Genomic DNA, 16,682 nt, shown 5'->3' on the forward strand with positions numbered 1-16,682 from the left:
ATGGCATAGCTGCAGTCCTTATATCTGAAAGGTTACAACCCAAGTCTCAGAAAAGTTTGCAGATGGTTCACCAGCAGGCTGAGAAGACCACGCCCCCCTTGGGCTCCTGCAGACAGCACTGGCACTCAAACTCCTCGTGGCAACACTGTGGTTAGTGCGACACCAGCTAGGGTATTCTCTCAACCACATGGTTTTACTGAAAACTCAGCCAAGTGGAATATTTTCGGGTTTTTAGTTATTTTTTATATAAGCCATCCGTTGTTTAACCACACGTGCGTGATCATACCACGCTCTCTTGGCTTGGTTTTTGCTGCCAGTTACTCTCACTAAAATAAACTACCTACTTTTGATTCTGTCCATTTTAAAATTGATTTGGCTTTATGCAAGCAATAACGTATATTTTATACAACGTATCAAAAGAGACAGTGTTAAAGGCAATATCCAGACTACATATGTTATTAACTTTGACAAAAACCCAAAACTACCTGAACTCTTTTAGGGAAAGTGTGACTGGTTAAAATAGAAACTGTAAATTCTGCAGATTTTTTTTTTTTTTTTTTTTTGGTCTGCTCAAAATGGCCAAGTCAATTTAAAGCTTTCACCTACTTCACTTTTCTTTAACCAAATATTTGATAAAATTTTCACTCTGGGGAGAATGGCATTGAAACATGTATAATATCATATAAGAAACAAATCGCCAGTCTAGGTTCGATGCAGGATACAGGATGCTTGGGGCTGGTGCACTGGGATGACCCAGAGAGATGGTATGGGGAGGGAGGGGGGTTCAGAATTGAGAACACATGTACACCGTGGTGGATTCATGTTGATGTGTGGCAAAACCAATACAGTATTGTAAAATAAAATCTGAAAAAAAAAAAAATTTTCACTGTGGTAACCCTGTGATTAAAATGGTAAAGTATGGTACAGGTTATTATTAGGTGAATTTGCAATTGGTGAGACCAAAGTCAAACAATAGTTCTCTAATGTAATACCAAGTTCCCTGTTTCTGGACCTGGTTTGCTTAGTACTTAATAATTAAAGTAAAACTACAGTAACACAAAATACTAGATGTATACATGACAAAGCCCATATTTTTATTTAGCATGGCTCCAAATGCAAAATTATCTCAACAAAACAATAAAGTATAGCAGAGATGGAAACTCCGAACACTTGAGTTTTTAAAGTTAATCACACTGGTGTCTTGGGTTGTGTCCTGAGACAGATAAAAAGGCCATTTGAAAAAAACTGACAAAATCTGAATAAAGTCTAGAGACTAATGTTGGCTTCTTAGTTTTGATAAATGTTTTATGGTAATGCAGGATGATAACATGAGGAGAAACAAAATAGGTAAGGGGTATATGGGAGCTTTTACTTATCTTTGCAACTTTTCTATAAATCTAAAGTTATTTCAAAATAAAGGTTTACCTGTTAAAAAAAAAAATTCAGTACAACTTAAAAGAGATCTTCCTAAAATATAACTTATGTTTAAAAACATCAGTTCTCATGGCAGGTCAGTGAGTGAGGGCAGGGGATCCCTTGGCTGTGCTCAAGCATAGGTAGGGCCAGGAATGGTGCATAGTAACAGCAGGACTCTGACCCTTGGCTGTCACTCTTGTTTTCTGCCATTTTATATATACACATATGTATGTACATATATATACGTTTTTTTTATAACACAGTTTACCCTTTTGAAATATACAGTTCAGTGGTTTCTAGTATGTTCATTTGCAAGGTCACAAAACTACCAGTCACTATCTACTTCCAGAACATTTTCATCACCCCATCTAAGAAAGCCTGAATTAAAGATCACTCCCTAGTCCCCCTTCACCAGTCTCGGGCAAGCATCAGTCAACTTTGGGACTCACCCATGTGGTGCAGTGGGTAAGAATCCACCTACCAACGCAGGAGACATGGGTTCAGTCCCTGATCTGAGAAGCTTCCATATGTCATGCAGCAACTCAGCTCTTGCACCACAACCACTGAGCCCATGCTCTAGAGCTCAAGAGCTGCAACTACTGAGCCTATGAGCCGGAACTACTGAAGTCCACGTGCCTAGAGCCTGTGCTCTGCAACAAGAGAAGCCACTGCATTGAGAAGTCCACACACCTCAAGAGTAGCCCCTGCTCAACACCAGAGAAAACCCAAACAACAACAAAAAAGCAACAAAGACTCAGTTCAGTCGCTCAGTTGTGTCCAACTCTGCGACCCCATGGACTGCAGCACACCAGACTTCCCTGTCCATCACCAACTCCCAGAGCTTGCTCAAACTCATATTCATCAAGTCGGTGATACCATCCAACCATCTCGTCCTCTGTCATCCCCTTCTGCCTTCAATCTTTCCCAGCGTCAGGGTCTTTTCCAAAGAGTCCGTTCTTCACATCAGATGGCCAAAGTATTGGAGCTTCAGCTTCAGCATCAGTCCTTCCAATGAATATTCAGGACTGATTTCCTTAACCATAGACTGGTTTGATCTCCTTGCAGTCCAAGGGACTCTCAAGAGTCTCCTCCAACATCACAGTTCAAAAGCATCAATTCTTCAGTGCTCAGCTTGCTTTATACTCCAACTCTCACATCCATACATGACTATTGGAAAAACTATAACTTTGACTAAATGAACCTTTGTTATCAAGTAATGTCTCTGCTTAATATGCTATCTAGATTGGCCATAGCTTTTCTTCCAAGGAACAAGCATCTTTTAATTTCATGTCTGCAGTCACCATCTGCAGTGATTTTGGAGCCCAAAAAAATTAGTCGTCACTGTTTCCATTGTTTCCCAATCTATTTGCCATGAAGTGATGGGACCAGATGCCATGATCTTAGTTTTCTGTATGTTGAGTTTTAAGCCAGCTTTTTCACTCTCCTCTTTCACTTTCATCAAGAGGCTCTTTAGTTCTTCTTTGCTTTCTGCCATAAGGGTGGTGTTATCTGCATATCTGAGGTTATTGATATTTCTCCCAGCAATCTTGATTCCAGCTTGTGCCTCATCCAGCCTGGCATTTCATATGATGTATTCTGCAAAAGTTAAATAAGCAGGGTGACAATATACAGCCCTGATATACTCCTTTCCCAATCTGGAACCAGTCCATTGTTCCATGCTCGGTTCTAACTGTTGCTTCCTGACCTCCATATAGATTTCTCAGGAGACAGGCCAGGAGGTCTTGTATTCCCATCTCTTTAAGAATTTTCCACAGTATGTTGTGATCCATACAGTCAAAGGCTTTAGCATAGTCAATAAAGCAGAAGATGTTTTTCTGGAACTCAAAGACGCAACACAGCCAAAGGTAATTTTTTAAAAATCAATTTTGTCTCTGGATTTGCCTATTCTGGATATTCCATATAAATGGAATTATATTTAAAAATCAGGTAATGTTTAGAATAATCCAGAAGTACAGTGTGCTGCGCTTAGTCAGTCAGTTGTGTCCGACTCTTTGTGACTCCATGCACTTTATCCCAGCAGGCTTCTGTGAACATGGGAATTACCCACGCAAGGATACTGGAGTTGGTGGCCATGCCCAAGGGATGGCAAGGGATCTTCCCAACCCAGGAATCAAACCCAGGTCTCCTGCATGCAAGCAGATTTTTTTTACCATCTGAGCCACCAGAGAAGCCCAAGAATACTGGAGTGAGTAGCCACACTCCATTCTCCAGGGGATCTTCCCAACCACGGAATCGAAACCATGTCTTCTGGATTCTTACCAGCTGAGCTACCAGGGAAGTCCAGAGAAACAGAGTGGTATTGCTCAAAGTAACTGATCTTCCAAATGACTGTAATGATGATAAAAGTTACCTTTTATTGGCAGTTTTGCACCGTTACAGCAGTCTTAAGAGATAGATAGTATTGTACCCACTGGCTAGATGATGAAAAGGACAGCTTTTATCCATTTACAGCACTCTGATGATCTAGTCAAATATATCAGTTTAGGAAACTAAGAAATTTGGGTGACTATCTCTTGGATCACATTAATGAAAGTACACTCTAGGTTAAGAAACCAGTCTTTTAATGCATCCTCGGTCATAATGTTTAATTTTGGTGAAAACACTCTAAAGCTATAAACTATCTGGGAGAATGGCATGGAAAGAATCTAGATTAAGAAACAGCTGCTGCTGCTGCTGCTGCTAAATCACTTCAGTTGCGTCCGACTCTGTGCGACCCCACAGACAGAAGCCCACCAGGCTCCCCTGTCCCTGGGATTCTCCAGGCAAGAACACTGGAGTGGGTTGCCATTTCCTTCTCCAATGCATGTAAGTGAAAAGCTATAGGGCTCAATGTTAAAAAAAGGAAATCCAATAACCCAGTCAAAAAATGAACTACAGACCTAAAGAGACATTTCTCCAAAGACATACAGATGGCCAATAAGCACATGAAAAGATGCTCAACATTACTAATTATTAGAGAAGTGCAAATCAAAACTACCATAAGGTATCACTTCATACCAGTCAGAATGGTCATCATCAAAAATTATTAATAATAAATGCTGGAGAGGTTGTGGAGAAAAGGGAACACTCCTACATACTGGTAGGAATGTAGATTGATGCAGCCACTATGTAGAACAGTAAGGAAGCTCCATTAAAAAAAAAAACTATAGTTGCTATATGATCCAGCAATCTCACTTCTGGGTATTTATCTGATGAAAACTGTATCTTGGAAAAATACATGCACCCCTATGTTCATAACACTATTTACAATAGACAAGAAATGGAAGCAATGTAAATGACTATCAAAAGATGAATGGATGAAGATGTGGTATATATACACAGCAGAATATTACTTAGTCATACAAAAGTGCCATTTGCAGCAACATAGATGGACCTAAGATTATAATACTAAGCCAAAGACAAGTATGATCATCACTTGTATGTGGAATCTAAAAAGTAATACAAATGAATTTACATACAAAACAGAAATAGGCCCATAGTTAGAAAACAAACTTATGGTTACCAAATGGGAAGGGCTGGGGGAGGATAAATTAGGAATTCAGGAGTAACATGCTGCTGCTGCTGCTAAATCACTTTAGTCATGTCTGACTCTGGGCTCCCCCATACCCGGGATTCTCCAGGCAAGAACACTGGAGTGGGTTGCCATTTCCTTCTCCAATGCATGAAAGTGAAAAGTGAAAGTGAAGTTGCTCGGTTGTGTCCAACTCTCAGTAACCCTATGGATTGCAGCCAACCAGGCTCCTCCGTCCATGGGATATTCCAGGCAAGAGTACTGGAGTGGGGTGCCATTGCCTTCTCCGTGGTAGTAACATATACACACTGAATTTGGAAAACTCAGCAGTGGCCACACGACTGGGAAAGGTCAGTTTTCATTCCAATCCCAAAGAAAGGCAATGCCAAATGCTCAAACTACCACACAATTGCACTCATCTCACACACTAGTAATGCTCAAAATTCTCCAAGCCAGGCTTCAACAGTACATGAACCATGAACTTCCAGATGTTCAAGCTGATTTAGAAAAAGCAGAGGAACCAGATATCAAATTGCCAGCATCTGCTGGATCATCGAAAAAGCAAGAGAGTCCCAGAAAAACATCTACTTCTGCTTTATTGACTATGCCAAAGCCTTTGACTGTGTGGATCACAACAAACTGTGGAGAATTACCAGACCAGCTGACCTGCCTTCTGGGAAATCTGTATGCAGGTCAAGAAGCAACAGTTAGAAATAGACATGGAACAACAGACTGGTTCCAAATTGGCAAAGGAGTAAGTCAAGGCTGTATACTGTCACCGTGCTTATTTAACTTATATGCAGAGTACATCGGGTGAAATGCTGGACTGGATGAAGCACAAGCTGGAATCAAGATTGCTGGGAGACTTATCAGTAACCTCAGATATGCAGAAGATACCATACTTAAGGCAGAAAGCGAAGAACTAAAGAGTCTCTTGATGAAAGTGAAAGAGAAGAGTGAAAAAGTTGGCTTAAAACTCAACATTCAGATCATGGTATCTGGTCCCATCACTTCATGGCAAAGGGATGGGTAAACAGTGGAAACAGTGACAGACTTTATTTTGGGGGGCTCCAAAACCACTGCAGATGGTGACTACAGCCATGAAATTAAGACACTTGCTCCTTGGAAGAAAAGCTATGACCAACCTAGACAGCGTATTAAAAAGCAGATACATCTTCGCCAACAACAATCCATCTAGTCAAAGCTATGGTTTTTCCAGTAGTCATGTATGGATGTGAGAGTTGGACTATAAAGAAGACTGAGTGCCGAAGAATTGATGGTTTTGAACTCGGTGTTGGAGAAGACTTGAGAGTCCCTTGGACTGCAAGGAGATCCAACCAGTCCATCCTAAAGGAAATCAGTCCTGAATATTCACTGTAAACACTGATGTTGAAGCTCCAATACTTTGGCCACCTGATGTGAAAAACTAACGCATTTGAAAAGACCTGAAAAATTGCAGGCAGAGAAGGGGACAACAGAGGATGAGATGGTTGGATGGCATCACCGACTCAATGGACATGAGTTTCAGTAAACTCCAGGAGGAGTTGGTGATGGACAGGGAGGCCTGGCATGCTGTAGTCCATGGGGTCCCAAAGAGTTGGACATGACTGAGACTGCACTATACACACTATCATAAAAATACGGTATTTTCCAAAAATGACCACAACTTCTGTCTCACATGCTCTTCCTACCACATGACAGTGATACTCCTCTCACCTAGAGCTGAGGTTTGTGGAGCGAGCCAGTGACTACAGAAATGACATTACATGAATTCCAAAGCTGAGTCCTATTAAAGATAACAAGGCTTCCGTCTGTTTCCCTTAGGATTCTCACTCATGGAACCCAGTGCCTGCCACAAAGAAACCCAGGCCACATGAAATGGTCACAGGTGATTTTATGTGAAGAGCAAACTCATTGGAAAAGACTGATGCTGGGAAAAAATGAGGACAGGAGAAGGGGGCAACAGAGGATGAGATGGTTGCATAGCATTGCCAACTCAATGGACGAGTTTGAGCAAACTCCAGGAGATAGAGAAGCACAGGGACAGGGAAGCCTGGTGTGCTATGGTCCATGGGGTTGCAAACAATCAGACATGACTTAGTGATTAAATAACAGAAAACTGGGACACCTTTCTTCCTCTCCCCACTCACATACCCAAAAGCCAGCCAGGGCCTGTTACACAGGTGGTTCTGCTTCAAGTCTCTTTAATTCACAAGCCATACACACATTCACACACCCCACCTAGTATCAGCCTATTTAGGGAAATTGAGATCCCTCAATTGTGCAGATTTCTACTAGGGCAAGGAACTAGTAATCTGTGTAGTAACTGCCTTGTGTAGTGTGTGGATCAAAGACAGACTGCAGAATCAACCCATGATGGACATTTGGCCTTCAACAACTGACCTCTGGGTTGTCCTGATACCTGACATTTTTTTAAAAAGCTATGAGATGTAACTCTCATACAAGATTCACCTCTTTAAAGTGTAAGTCAGCGGTTTGGAGTATATCTACTGTTGTGTAACCATCACTAAATTTAGAATATTTTTAATCATTGCTTTCTCTCTGGCTCTGTCTAGTCTGGACATTTCATATAAATGGCATCATACATAAAAAGATAACCAGGGACTTCCCTGGCAGTCTAGTGGTTAAGACTCTGCACTTCCACTGCAGGGTGTGTGGGTTCAATCCGTTGTCAAATGTGGAATTAAAATCCCACGTGTTGCCATGCAGTGAGGCCAAAAAAAAAACCCAAAAAACAAAAATATATAACCAGCAAAATCTACTATATAGTATAGGGAACTATATTCAATATTTTTTAGTAACATATAAGAAGAGTCTGGGGGAAAAGTGTTAAGTCCCTACATCATGTCCAACTCTCTTGCGACCCCATGGAATATAGCCCTCACGGAATATAGGGATTTCCCAGGCAAGAATAGTGGAGTGGGTTACCAGCTCCCAATCCAGGGATGGAACCCGTGTCTCCTACTTGGCAGCCAGACTCTTTACCACTGAGCCACCTGGGAAGCCCCTGAAAAAGAATATATACACATATAACTGAGTCACTCTGCTGTACACCTGAAAAAACATTGTAAATCAACTATTCAATTTAAGAAACAGCTGTAGGATCTGAAGTGTTTAGCTCAGATGTGACTGAGAGGTACTGACTGGCATCTTCAGGTAAATTAGTAACTCTTACAAAAGAAAATGAAATCATTCAATTAGACCAAGAAAACCCCCTAGTTATGTTACCAGCAATAATATTTAAAGAAAAAATTTCATCCAGCAACGGGATGATTTAGTAGCCTCCATACCTCAGTCTCTCATTTGTAATAGGAGTGATAGCACTATGGGGCTTTCCCAAGTAACTCAGTGATGAAGAACCTACCTGCCAAGGAAAGGGATGCTGGAGACAAGGGTTCAATCCCTGGGTCAGGAAGATCCCCTGGAATAGGAACGACAACCCACCCCAGTATTCTTGCCTGGAAAATTCCATGAACAGAAAAACCTAGTGGGCTACAGTCCATGGGGTCAAAAATAGTATTGGACTACAGTCAATGGTCAGAAAGTGTCAGACACAACTTAGCAACTGTGCCTCTGACAACCCCACACTGACAAAGTAATCAAAAACTGCAATGAGCATATTCAAAATCGATTTGAGTAGTTCAACGGTTTTTAGGTTTTCAAGACTTTTCTAGGGCTTTCTTGGTAGCTCAGCTGGTAAAGAATCCACCTGCAATGCAGGAGACCTAGGTTCGATCCTTAGGTTGGGAAGATCCCTTGGAGAAGGAATAGGCTACCAACTCTAGTATTCTTGTCTGGATAATTCCATGGACAGAGGAGCCTGGCAGATTACAGTGTGTGAGCTCCCAGTCAGACACAACCAAGTGATTCACACCCACAAGACTTCTGATTCTATGTAATTGTTACAAAGTAGTGCAATGTTTTCACATTTTTCAACTCAGTAATTTTTACTTATCCTTTAAGATCTCAGCTATTTCTGACAAATAACCTTCTCTAGACAATCTAAATTACATCCCTTTCACCCTTCCTGCTCACAGCATCCTTCTTTCCCTTAAACATCACCAGAACTCAGAATTTTACCTACTTAACTCAGTATCTAGTTCCCCCAGTAGACTATCAACTCAGAGGGCACAGACTTTTATCTGTTTTGTTCACAGTCCTATCCCAAGTGTGTGGAATAGAATAGTGTCTGGCCCCCGTCCTAGAGTTTCAATGTAACACTTTAGTCACTCAGTCGAGCCCAACTCTGCAACCCCATGGACTGCAGCCCACAAGGCTCCTCTGTCCATGACATTTTCCAAGGATACTGGAGCAGTTTGCCATTTCCTTCTCCAGAGGATCTTCCCAACCCAGGGATCGAAGCCGGGTCTCCTGCACTGCAGGTAGATTCTTTACTGAGCTACAAGGGAAACCTTATACAAATTAATTTTCATTAAAAAATTAATCACATCAAGGACTTCCTTGGTGGTCCAATGATTAATAATTCAGAGGATGTGGATTCGATCCCTGGTCAGGCAACTAACCCGATACGCCACAACTAGAGAGCCCCTAGCTGTGCTACAATGGGAGACAGTGATATAACCAGGATCCCATGTGCCACAACTGAGACCTGACAACAATAAGAGCCAAATGAATTATTTTCAAAAAATTCTTATCAAAATAAAACTTAACAACTTCACCTAAATTACTAACGGTTCACTGAAAAATTTTAGCAGTTTCTTAAAAAGTATACACTTGCCAAGAACTAATAAGCAATCCCCCTCCTTGGTTTTTACACAAGTAAAATGAAAACCTGTAATCACACACAAACCTATATGTGAATGTTTAGTGGTTTATTTGTAATTATCCAAAACAACCAATGTCCCTCAGCTGTAAACAAGCTTGTAGTTATTAAAAAGGAACAGATTACTGATACATGCAAAACAGATCTCAAAGGCATCATGCTATAAAGAAACCAGATTCAAAGGCTACATATGGTATCAATTCAGGTTTCTGACACTGCTGCAAACAAAACAGGGAAAGAATATAGGTCAGTAGTTACCAAGAATAAGAGGTAGAGAAGAGCGATTGACCACACAAGGGGCATGGGGAATTTGGGGGAGGGGGAAAGGTGATGGAAATATTCTATGCCATGACTGCGGTAAGTAAACTGTTAACTGTTTTTGGTAAACTTTACCAAAACTTGCAAAACGCTTTTACAGGGTAAACTTTAGGTTAAGGACCTCAATGAAAAAAGTGGTAAGAACTTTAAAATATTCCACTAAGTTTCCTATTATTGCTTACTTGAAATATTAACGTGATCTTTGTTGTCAATCCATGGGCCTGCTGAAGGTTGTCCCAGGTGCATGACAAATTCACTAACCTCACTCATTTCTATTAACAGCAGGACTATGTAGCATAACCTATTTAGAAAAGACACCCATATGATCCTTTCCAAGTTTTCCACTGGATCAGAGGTCAGTGACCTTTCAGAAGCCATGTGGCAGTTTCCAATGTTTTTTCTAAATCACTATCACTTGAGCAAGCAATGCAACTTCAGTTGTGATTTTAACTTTTCTAGGAAGTTCCTAGAGGCCTGCAGAGGACTCTGATGCCACCAGGGTGACAAAAGAAAAAAGGTGGTGAGGTTTGGAAGAAAAAAGGAGAGAAGTCATGAAAAGCAAAACCAGATCAGGAAAAATTTCAGGAACATTGCAAATAAAGGAAAACACATTTCAGTCCACCTTCTCTCTCATATGGAAGAGCTTGCTCTTATCACAAGATTGAGAACTCATGCTGCTCATTCAAGATACAAGGGAATATTTAATATACCTTTAATAATTCCCAAGTGACTATATATAGTCCTGCAGCATTTCACAAGGACATCTAACACCTATCAACCAAAAACATAAAAGGACATCTTGACACACAAGTTTTCATCCCTTTTCTAGAGTTGCCCATTTCAAGAATTGTATCTAGAGCCAGAAACAGCCTGTTTTCGGCATGAGCTCAGTGCTCAACCTAACAAAAGGTAACAAAGGTAAATACTTTAATAAAAAAATCTATAGTCCTGTCCTGGTATTATATACCCCATTCTGCAAATTACTAATAATCAAGCTCTTCAGTATATGCAATCTGCTTTTGGGCAGACCAGAACCCAACCAGATAAATTGCTCATGCTCTTGAAAAAACCCCCAAAGCATAATCTGGCCAAAACTCAACTAGACTACCTATTCTGGAAATAGGATTAAGAATCTTTTTTTCAGAAATCATACTGCCTCTCATATTCTGAAACCACACAAGAATTCCTGGGGCCAAGTCTCAACATGATTCCATTTCAAGAGCTAGACAATTTTAAAAATGGGGTTTAAGGTCAAGCACCAGTTTGCTTTATAAATCTTTTCAGTCAGTTCATATTGAAAAAGGCAACTGTATAAAAAACTGAGCAAAACATTCATCCTGAATCTAGAAATTCACGTTTTAAACCAGTCTGTAGTGACCACCAGTAGGTGGCGCTCACAGCAATTCTCTACAGACAAATCTATGGCTCCAAGTATGCCAACTGTCCTGCTCTCCTTAATGAAAGCTATTTTCTGCAATGAAACCTTCCTTGTGAAGACAAATCTTCACTATTTACTAGCTAGCAATCTTTATTCATATCTCCTTTAATCAGTTAATGCCATACCTGTCAAAACATTAAGGAACAAGCTAGGGACCAAATCTTTTGTCAGTTTAGAGCCCCTACCAATGGCCATATAAATTATTTTTATCTAGGAAAAATTACAATTAACAATCCACCTGTCTACATTTCACAGGATGCTTTCTATTTGCAAAAAAAGGCTTCCAGAATGGTTTTTCAGCTGGATTAATTTCCCTCTCATTATTATAAAAGCCAAGTTATCAGATACAGAATTACTCAGTTTCTCCAAATGTGTTAAGACTATCAAAACCAAGGTTAACTTAGAATTACATTGCTTATACCCAGAGACCAATCATCAGCTGACCACCTAGCTTTTCCCATTTGTGACCAAGCCCTGCAATTGACAGGTTACAAAAGTAATTCCTCTGGTGTTAAGGGTTATTTTCATTCAACTGTCAAATTATAGCAACCTGCAAATGACAACTTTCCAGCTTCCTTTCTAGTTTTTTTGAAAGGCAGTTAACTCTGAAAACATTAACTAGATGAACCTACACTCAGACCCAAATGGGCCATACCCTTCTCACCAATGTAGCCATGTTCTCATCACCCAACCTTGCCCATTAGATGAAAATTCCTATAAAGTTCATTTCTATTTAAGTGACAGGAAACACAATTAGCCTCCAGCATCTTTTATTTTTCCTAGTCTTTTATTTTTCCTAGAACCTGTATACAATTAACTCCAGCAGGGCAGTACTCAATACTGTTTAAGCCTCACATTTTAGATTAACTACTTATTATAAATGTGAATGCACATCCTCATATCTGGAAACTAAATGCCATAGATTTATTCATTTATATAACCATACAAAATTTTATATGCAACAGGAGCTTCTATACTATAGAATCTAACCTTACAAACTAGCTTACATATAAAACAGTTACTCTTTGCTCATCTGTCCTAATCTAGAAAGTGTTGCACCAATGCTTAGGATGTTATTAAAACAGATGAGAGTTCTCAACTTAAGGTTAACAAACCTGAAGCTCCACCCTAGAAATACAAACCCATAATTTGAAAACTGTTTTACCAGAAATAGCTTATGAGCAATTCTTACCAAAGTAGTTACTATAGGGAATTACAGTGTTGACCAAAAGAAGACACAGGTTTCTCATTAAACTTTTTTTAATGGGTCTCAAATTCTGTGACAGATTTTTGGTCAAGTTGTTTTCATTAAAAAGTACTGATTTTAAAAACTAATAACTTAAACTGCCACACACAAAACATATGGTCCACAAAAACATTCTCCTTTCCTTCTGAAGGTTTTACGATGCATTGTTATCATTAACCAGTCTTTTACTATTAAACTTAAATGGCCAATTGAGACAAACAGTTCTGAGACCGTTCTTCCACCACTGATTAAGACTGGGGTGGCAGGTATTGGGGATAATATTCATTTAGCCTTCTGAGCTTTCTGGGCAGACTTGGTGACCTTGCCAGCTCCAGCTGCCTTCTTGTCCACTGCTTTGATGACACCCACAGCGACTGTCTGTCTCATGTCACGCACAGCAAAACGGCCTATGAAAAACAAACATTGTATTACCATTAGAGACATTTTTCAAACCTTTAAGTTTACCTCTAAAATTTAGTTTTTAATTACAGCAGAGAAACATTCTTACCCAGGGGAGGATAATCAGAGAAGCTCTCGACACACATAGGCTTGCCAGGAACCATATCAACGATGGCAGCGTCACCAGATTTCAAGAATTTAGGGCCATCTTCCAGCTTTTTCCCAGAACGACGATCAATCTTCTCCTTCAGCTCAGCAAACTTGCAAGCAATGTGAGCTGTGTGACAATCCAGCACAGGTGCATATCCAGCACTGATCTGGCCTGGATGGTTCAAAATAATCACCTGGAAAGAAGCCTTGCATTTAGTTGTGTCTCAAAGACCCTTAAAGTTATAGCAGTAAATAAAAACTTGTCTCTAAGTGTTACCTGAGCTGTGAAGCCAGCAGCTTCCATGGGTGGATCATTTTTGCTGTCACCAGCCACATTGCCACGACGGACATCTTTGACAGACACGTTCTTGACATTGAAGCCCACATTGTCCCCAGGAAGGGCTTCACTCAATGCTTCATGGTGCATTTCTACAGACTTCACCTCAGTTGTTACATTGACTGGAGCAAAGGTGACCACCATGCCAGGTTTGAGAACACCAGTCTCCACACGACCCACAGGGACAGTACCAATACCTAAAATAAACGTTTACAGTACTTAATAAATGCCTCAAACGCAGGCCGAAGGTATTATACCAACCCAGACAAATTCTAATGGTTTTATTCTACTTACCACCAATTTTATAGACATCCTGGAGAGGCAAACGCAAGGGTTTGTCAGTTGGGCGAGTTGGTGGCAGGATGCAATCCAGAGCTTCAAGCAGGGTGGTTCCACTGGCATTGCCGTCCTTACGGGTGACCTTCCATCCCTTGAACCATGGCATCTAAAACAAGAAAGGCTGGATTACCATCAAACTAAACCCCATTACAGATCTTAAGTCTTAAAAACTTGAAAATCACTTACATTAGCACTTGGCTCCAGCATGTTGTCACCATTCCAGCCAGAAATTGGCACAAATGCTACTGTGTCGGGGTTGTAGCCAATTTTCTTAATGTAGGTGCTGACTTCCTTAACAATTTCCTCGTATCTCTTCTGGCTATAAGGTGGCTCAGTGGAATCCATTTTGTTAACGCCAACAATTAGTTGTTTCACACCCAGGGTATAAGCCAGAAGGGCATGCTCACGGGTCTGCCCGTTCTTGGAGATACCGGCTTCAAATTCACCAACACCAGCAGCAACAATCAGGACAGCACAGTCAGCCTTTGAAAGAAAAAAAGTCCACATCCTGTTAAACTAAGTTCTTCAAAAGGATCCATGGCTTTGCCAGTGTAAAAACAGACCCAGAGTTATTTTCAGTAGTTTTTAGTCTCACAAACCTGGGATGTGCCTGTAATCATGTTTTTGATGAAGTCTCTGTGTCCTGGGGCATCAATGATGGTAACATAGTACTTGCTGGTCTCAAATTTCCACAGGGAGATATCAATGGTGATACCACGCTCACGTTCAGCTTTCAGTTTGTCCAAGACCCAGGCATATTTGAAGGAGCCCTTTCCCATCTAGAAAGATTAAGGACGATTACTTAGTACTAAAACATGAACTCCAGCACGAAATTCTTTTCCCTAACTTGGAAAAAATGCTGGATTTCACTTACAACTGTTACACTTAAGTGCATTTACCTTATTTTCAAAAGTTAACTGACTTAGCAAACTTTGCAATTTACCTTTTAACTAGTAAAGTCTAGACTAGTGGCTAGTTTTCGGAAAATTGCCACTCAAATGCACTTGCTCAGCCAATATTCATTCTAATTTTGCCTACCTCGGCAGCCTCCTTCTCGAACTTTTCAATTGTTCTCTTGTCGATCCCGCCACATTTGTAGATCAGATGGCCAGTCGTGGTAGACTTCCCTGAATCTACGTGCCCAATGACAACGATGTTGATGTGGGTCTTCTCTTTTCCCATTTTGGCTTAGGTTTAACGGTGGTTTTCACGACACCTAATTGGAAAAGGGGTGGAGGTGTGTTAAACACTTTAAAACCACTGTCTGGAAGCTGAAGAAAAAGCTACGATCCAAACTCCAAGGGCAAATTCCAAGGAGCATTACAACCAGTGCCAAGCTGGCCCAACTCAAGTCTCCACCCATAAGCTCCTCCGTCCAGATTCCCCTCCCCCACCCCATGTGTCGCTCTAGAACCTCGAGGGATCGAGAGGCCAGGACGGCACCCGGTCCGCCGCGGGGGGCGCGGGTGGGTGTCCCAAGGAAGCGGCGCCGGGCTGGGACGGGGCCGGGGCCTTTGTGCGGGTGACTCACCGGCCGCTCCCCGCCCGAGCCGCCGCGTCCTCCATTTTGAAGCCGTGCAGAGGGGCCGGGGAGCGGCCATCTTTCCGCGCACGCAACTGGTGCCGGGTGGGGCGGCGCTCTGCTCGCCCGGCCGCCACGGCTCTCCCGCCCCGCCTCGGGCCAGCGAGGCCGCGATGGCATGTGCGCGGGGGAAGCAGGCCCAAGCCCTCAGCGCCTCGCGGCCGCCCCCCGCCCCAGCTCCCGACGAGCGCCGAGAAGCCCATTCTGTCAGCCCCCGGCCGGCCTCGGGTGAACCGCCCCGGCCGAAGAACCCGCGGCTTCGTGGAGTTGTTCAATAGTGTGTGTGGAGGCGGGGTGGGGGGAACCGGGCGGCAAAGCGCGGCTGGATCCACACGCAGCGGCCACGGTGCCACAGCCCAGGCCTCCACCCAAACACGAGGCGAAGGTACTGCGAGAAAAGCGCAAGGCCTCGAACTCCCCCCACCCCACCCCCACCCGCTCACCCCCCGAAATTCGGGTCAAGAACATGGTGAAGATGCCCACGGGCGCGGCGGGAGGTACACGCACGCGAAGGCCGCGGCCGTCGGCGGAGGCCGGGCCCACCGAAGCCACACCCGGCACTCACCTGTGTCCTGGCGGCAAACCCGTTGCGAAAAGAACGTTCACGGGGACTACGGCACTTATATACGGTTCTCCCCCACCCTCGGGGAAAAGGGCGGAGCCAGCACACGACACCACTTTCCCAGTTTACCCCGCGCCGCCTCCACCAGGCACCAGTTCAATCTCCGTCCCCTCCCCCAACGTCTCGGGGACCGTGGGCGATGTACGCTCAGCCCACAGACGAGCGCTGGGCGCCCCGCGCATGCTCCTCTAGACCCAGAGGAGGACGAGAGCGGGTCGGTGGGGGGCGGGGACGAGCGCTCCCTCGGTTCCAGGGTAGTGGGAGTTTATCGACGGTCCCTGGGCTTCCCGGGGCAGAGGCGAGTCGTCCTTTTGTATGAATTACTCGCTGCACAGCTGGGGGGTGGGGCGGCGAGGAGGCGGCCGGGTGGGGACATCCAGAAGCTTCCCTCTATACTATTCCCGGTTTAACTGCAGAGACCGATATTAGGGTAGCCCTTTAACCCGCAGTCCATCTCCCGTCCCCAGCCTTGCAGTCTCGCGGGTTCCGGACCAACTCC

General features: G+C 42.9%; 1 protein-coding gene across 1 annotated transcript; it reads right to left on the reverse strand.

The window, feature by feature from the left end:
* Nucleotides 1-9,782: 9,782 nt before the first annotated feature.
* EEF1A1 (eukaryotic translation elongation factor 1 alpha 1) lies at nucleotides 9,783-16,395 on the reverse strand. The gene is made up of 8 exons (XM_040239039.1): nucleotides 16,127-16,395; nucleotides 15,018-15,195; nucleotides 14,579-14,758; nucleotides 14,166-14,462; nucleotides 13,935-14,085; nucleotides 13,581-13,837; nucleotides 13,263-13,497; nucleotides 9,783-13,161 (listed from the first exon to the last, which is right to left on the reverse strand). Exons 2-8 carry the CDS (start codon nucleotides 15,159-15,161, stop codon nucleotides 13,037-13,039), a joined length of 1,389 nt encoding a protein of 462 aa, XP_040094973.1. The 5' UTR covers nucleotides 15,162-15,195; nucleotides 16,127-16,395; the 3' UTR covers nucleotides 9,783-13,036.
* Nucleotides 16,396-16,682: the final 287 nt, after the last annotated feature.

This window comes from Oryx dammah, unplaced genomic scaffold (assembly GCF_014754425.2).
Source record: "Oryx dammah isolate SB20612 unplaced genomic scaffold, SCBI_Odam_1.1 HiC_scaffold_4, whole genome shotgun sequence".
NCBI lineage: Eukaryota > Metazoa > Chordata > Mammalia > Artiodactyla > Bovidae > Oryx > Oryx dammah.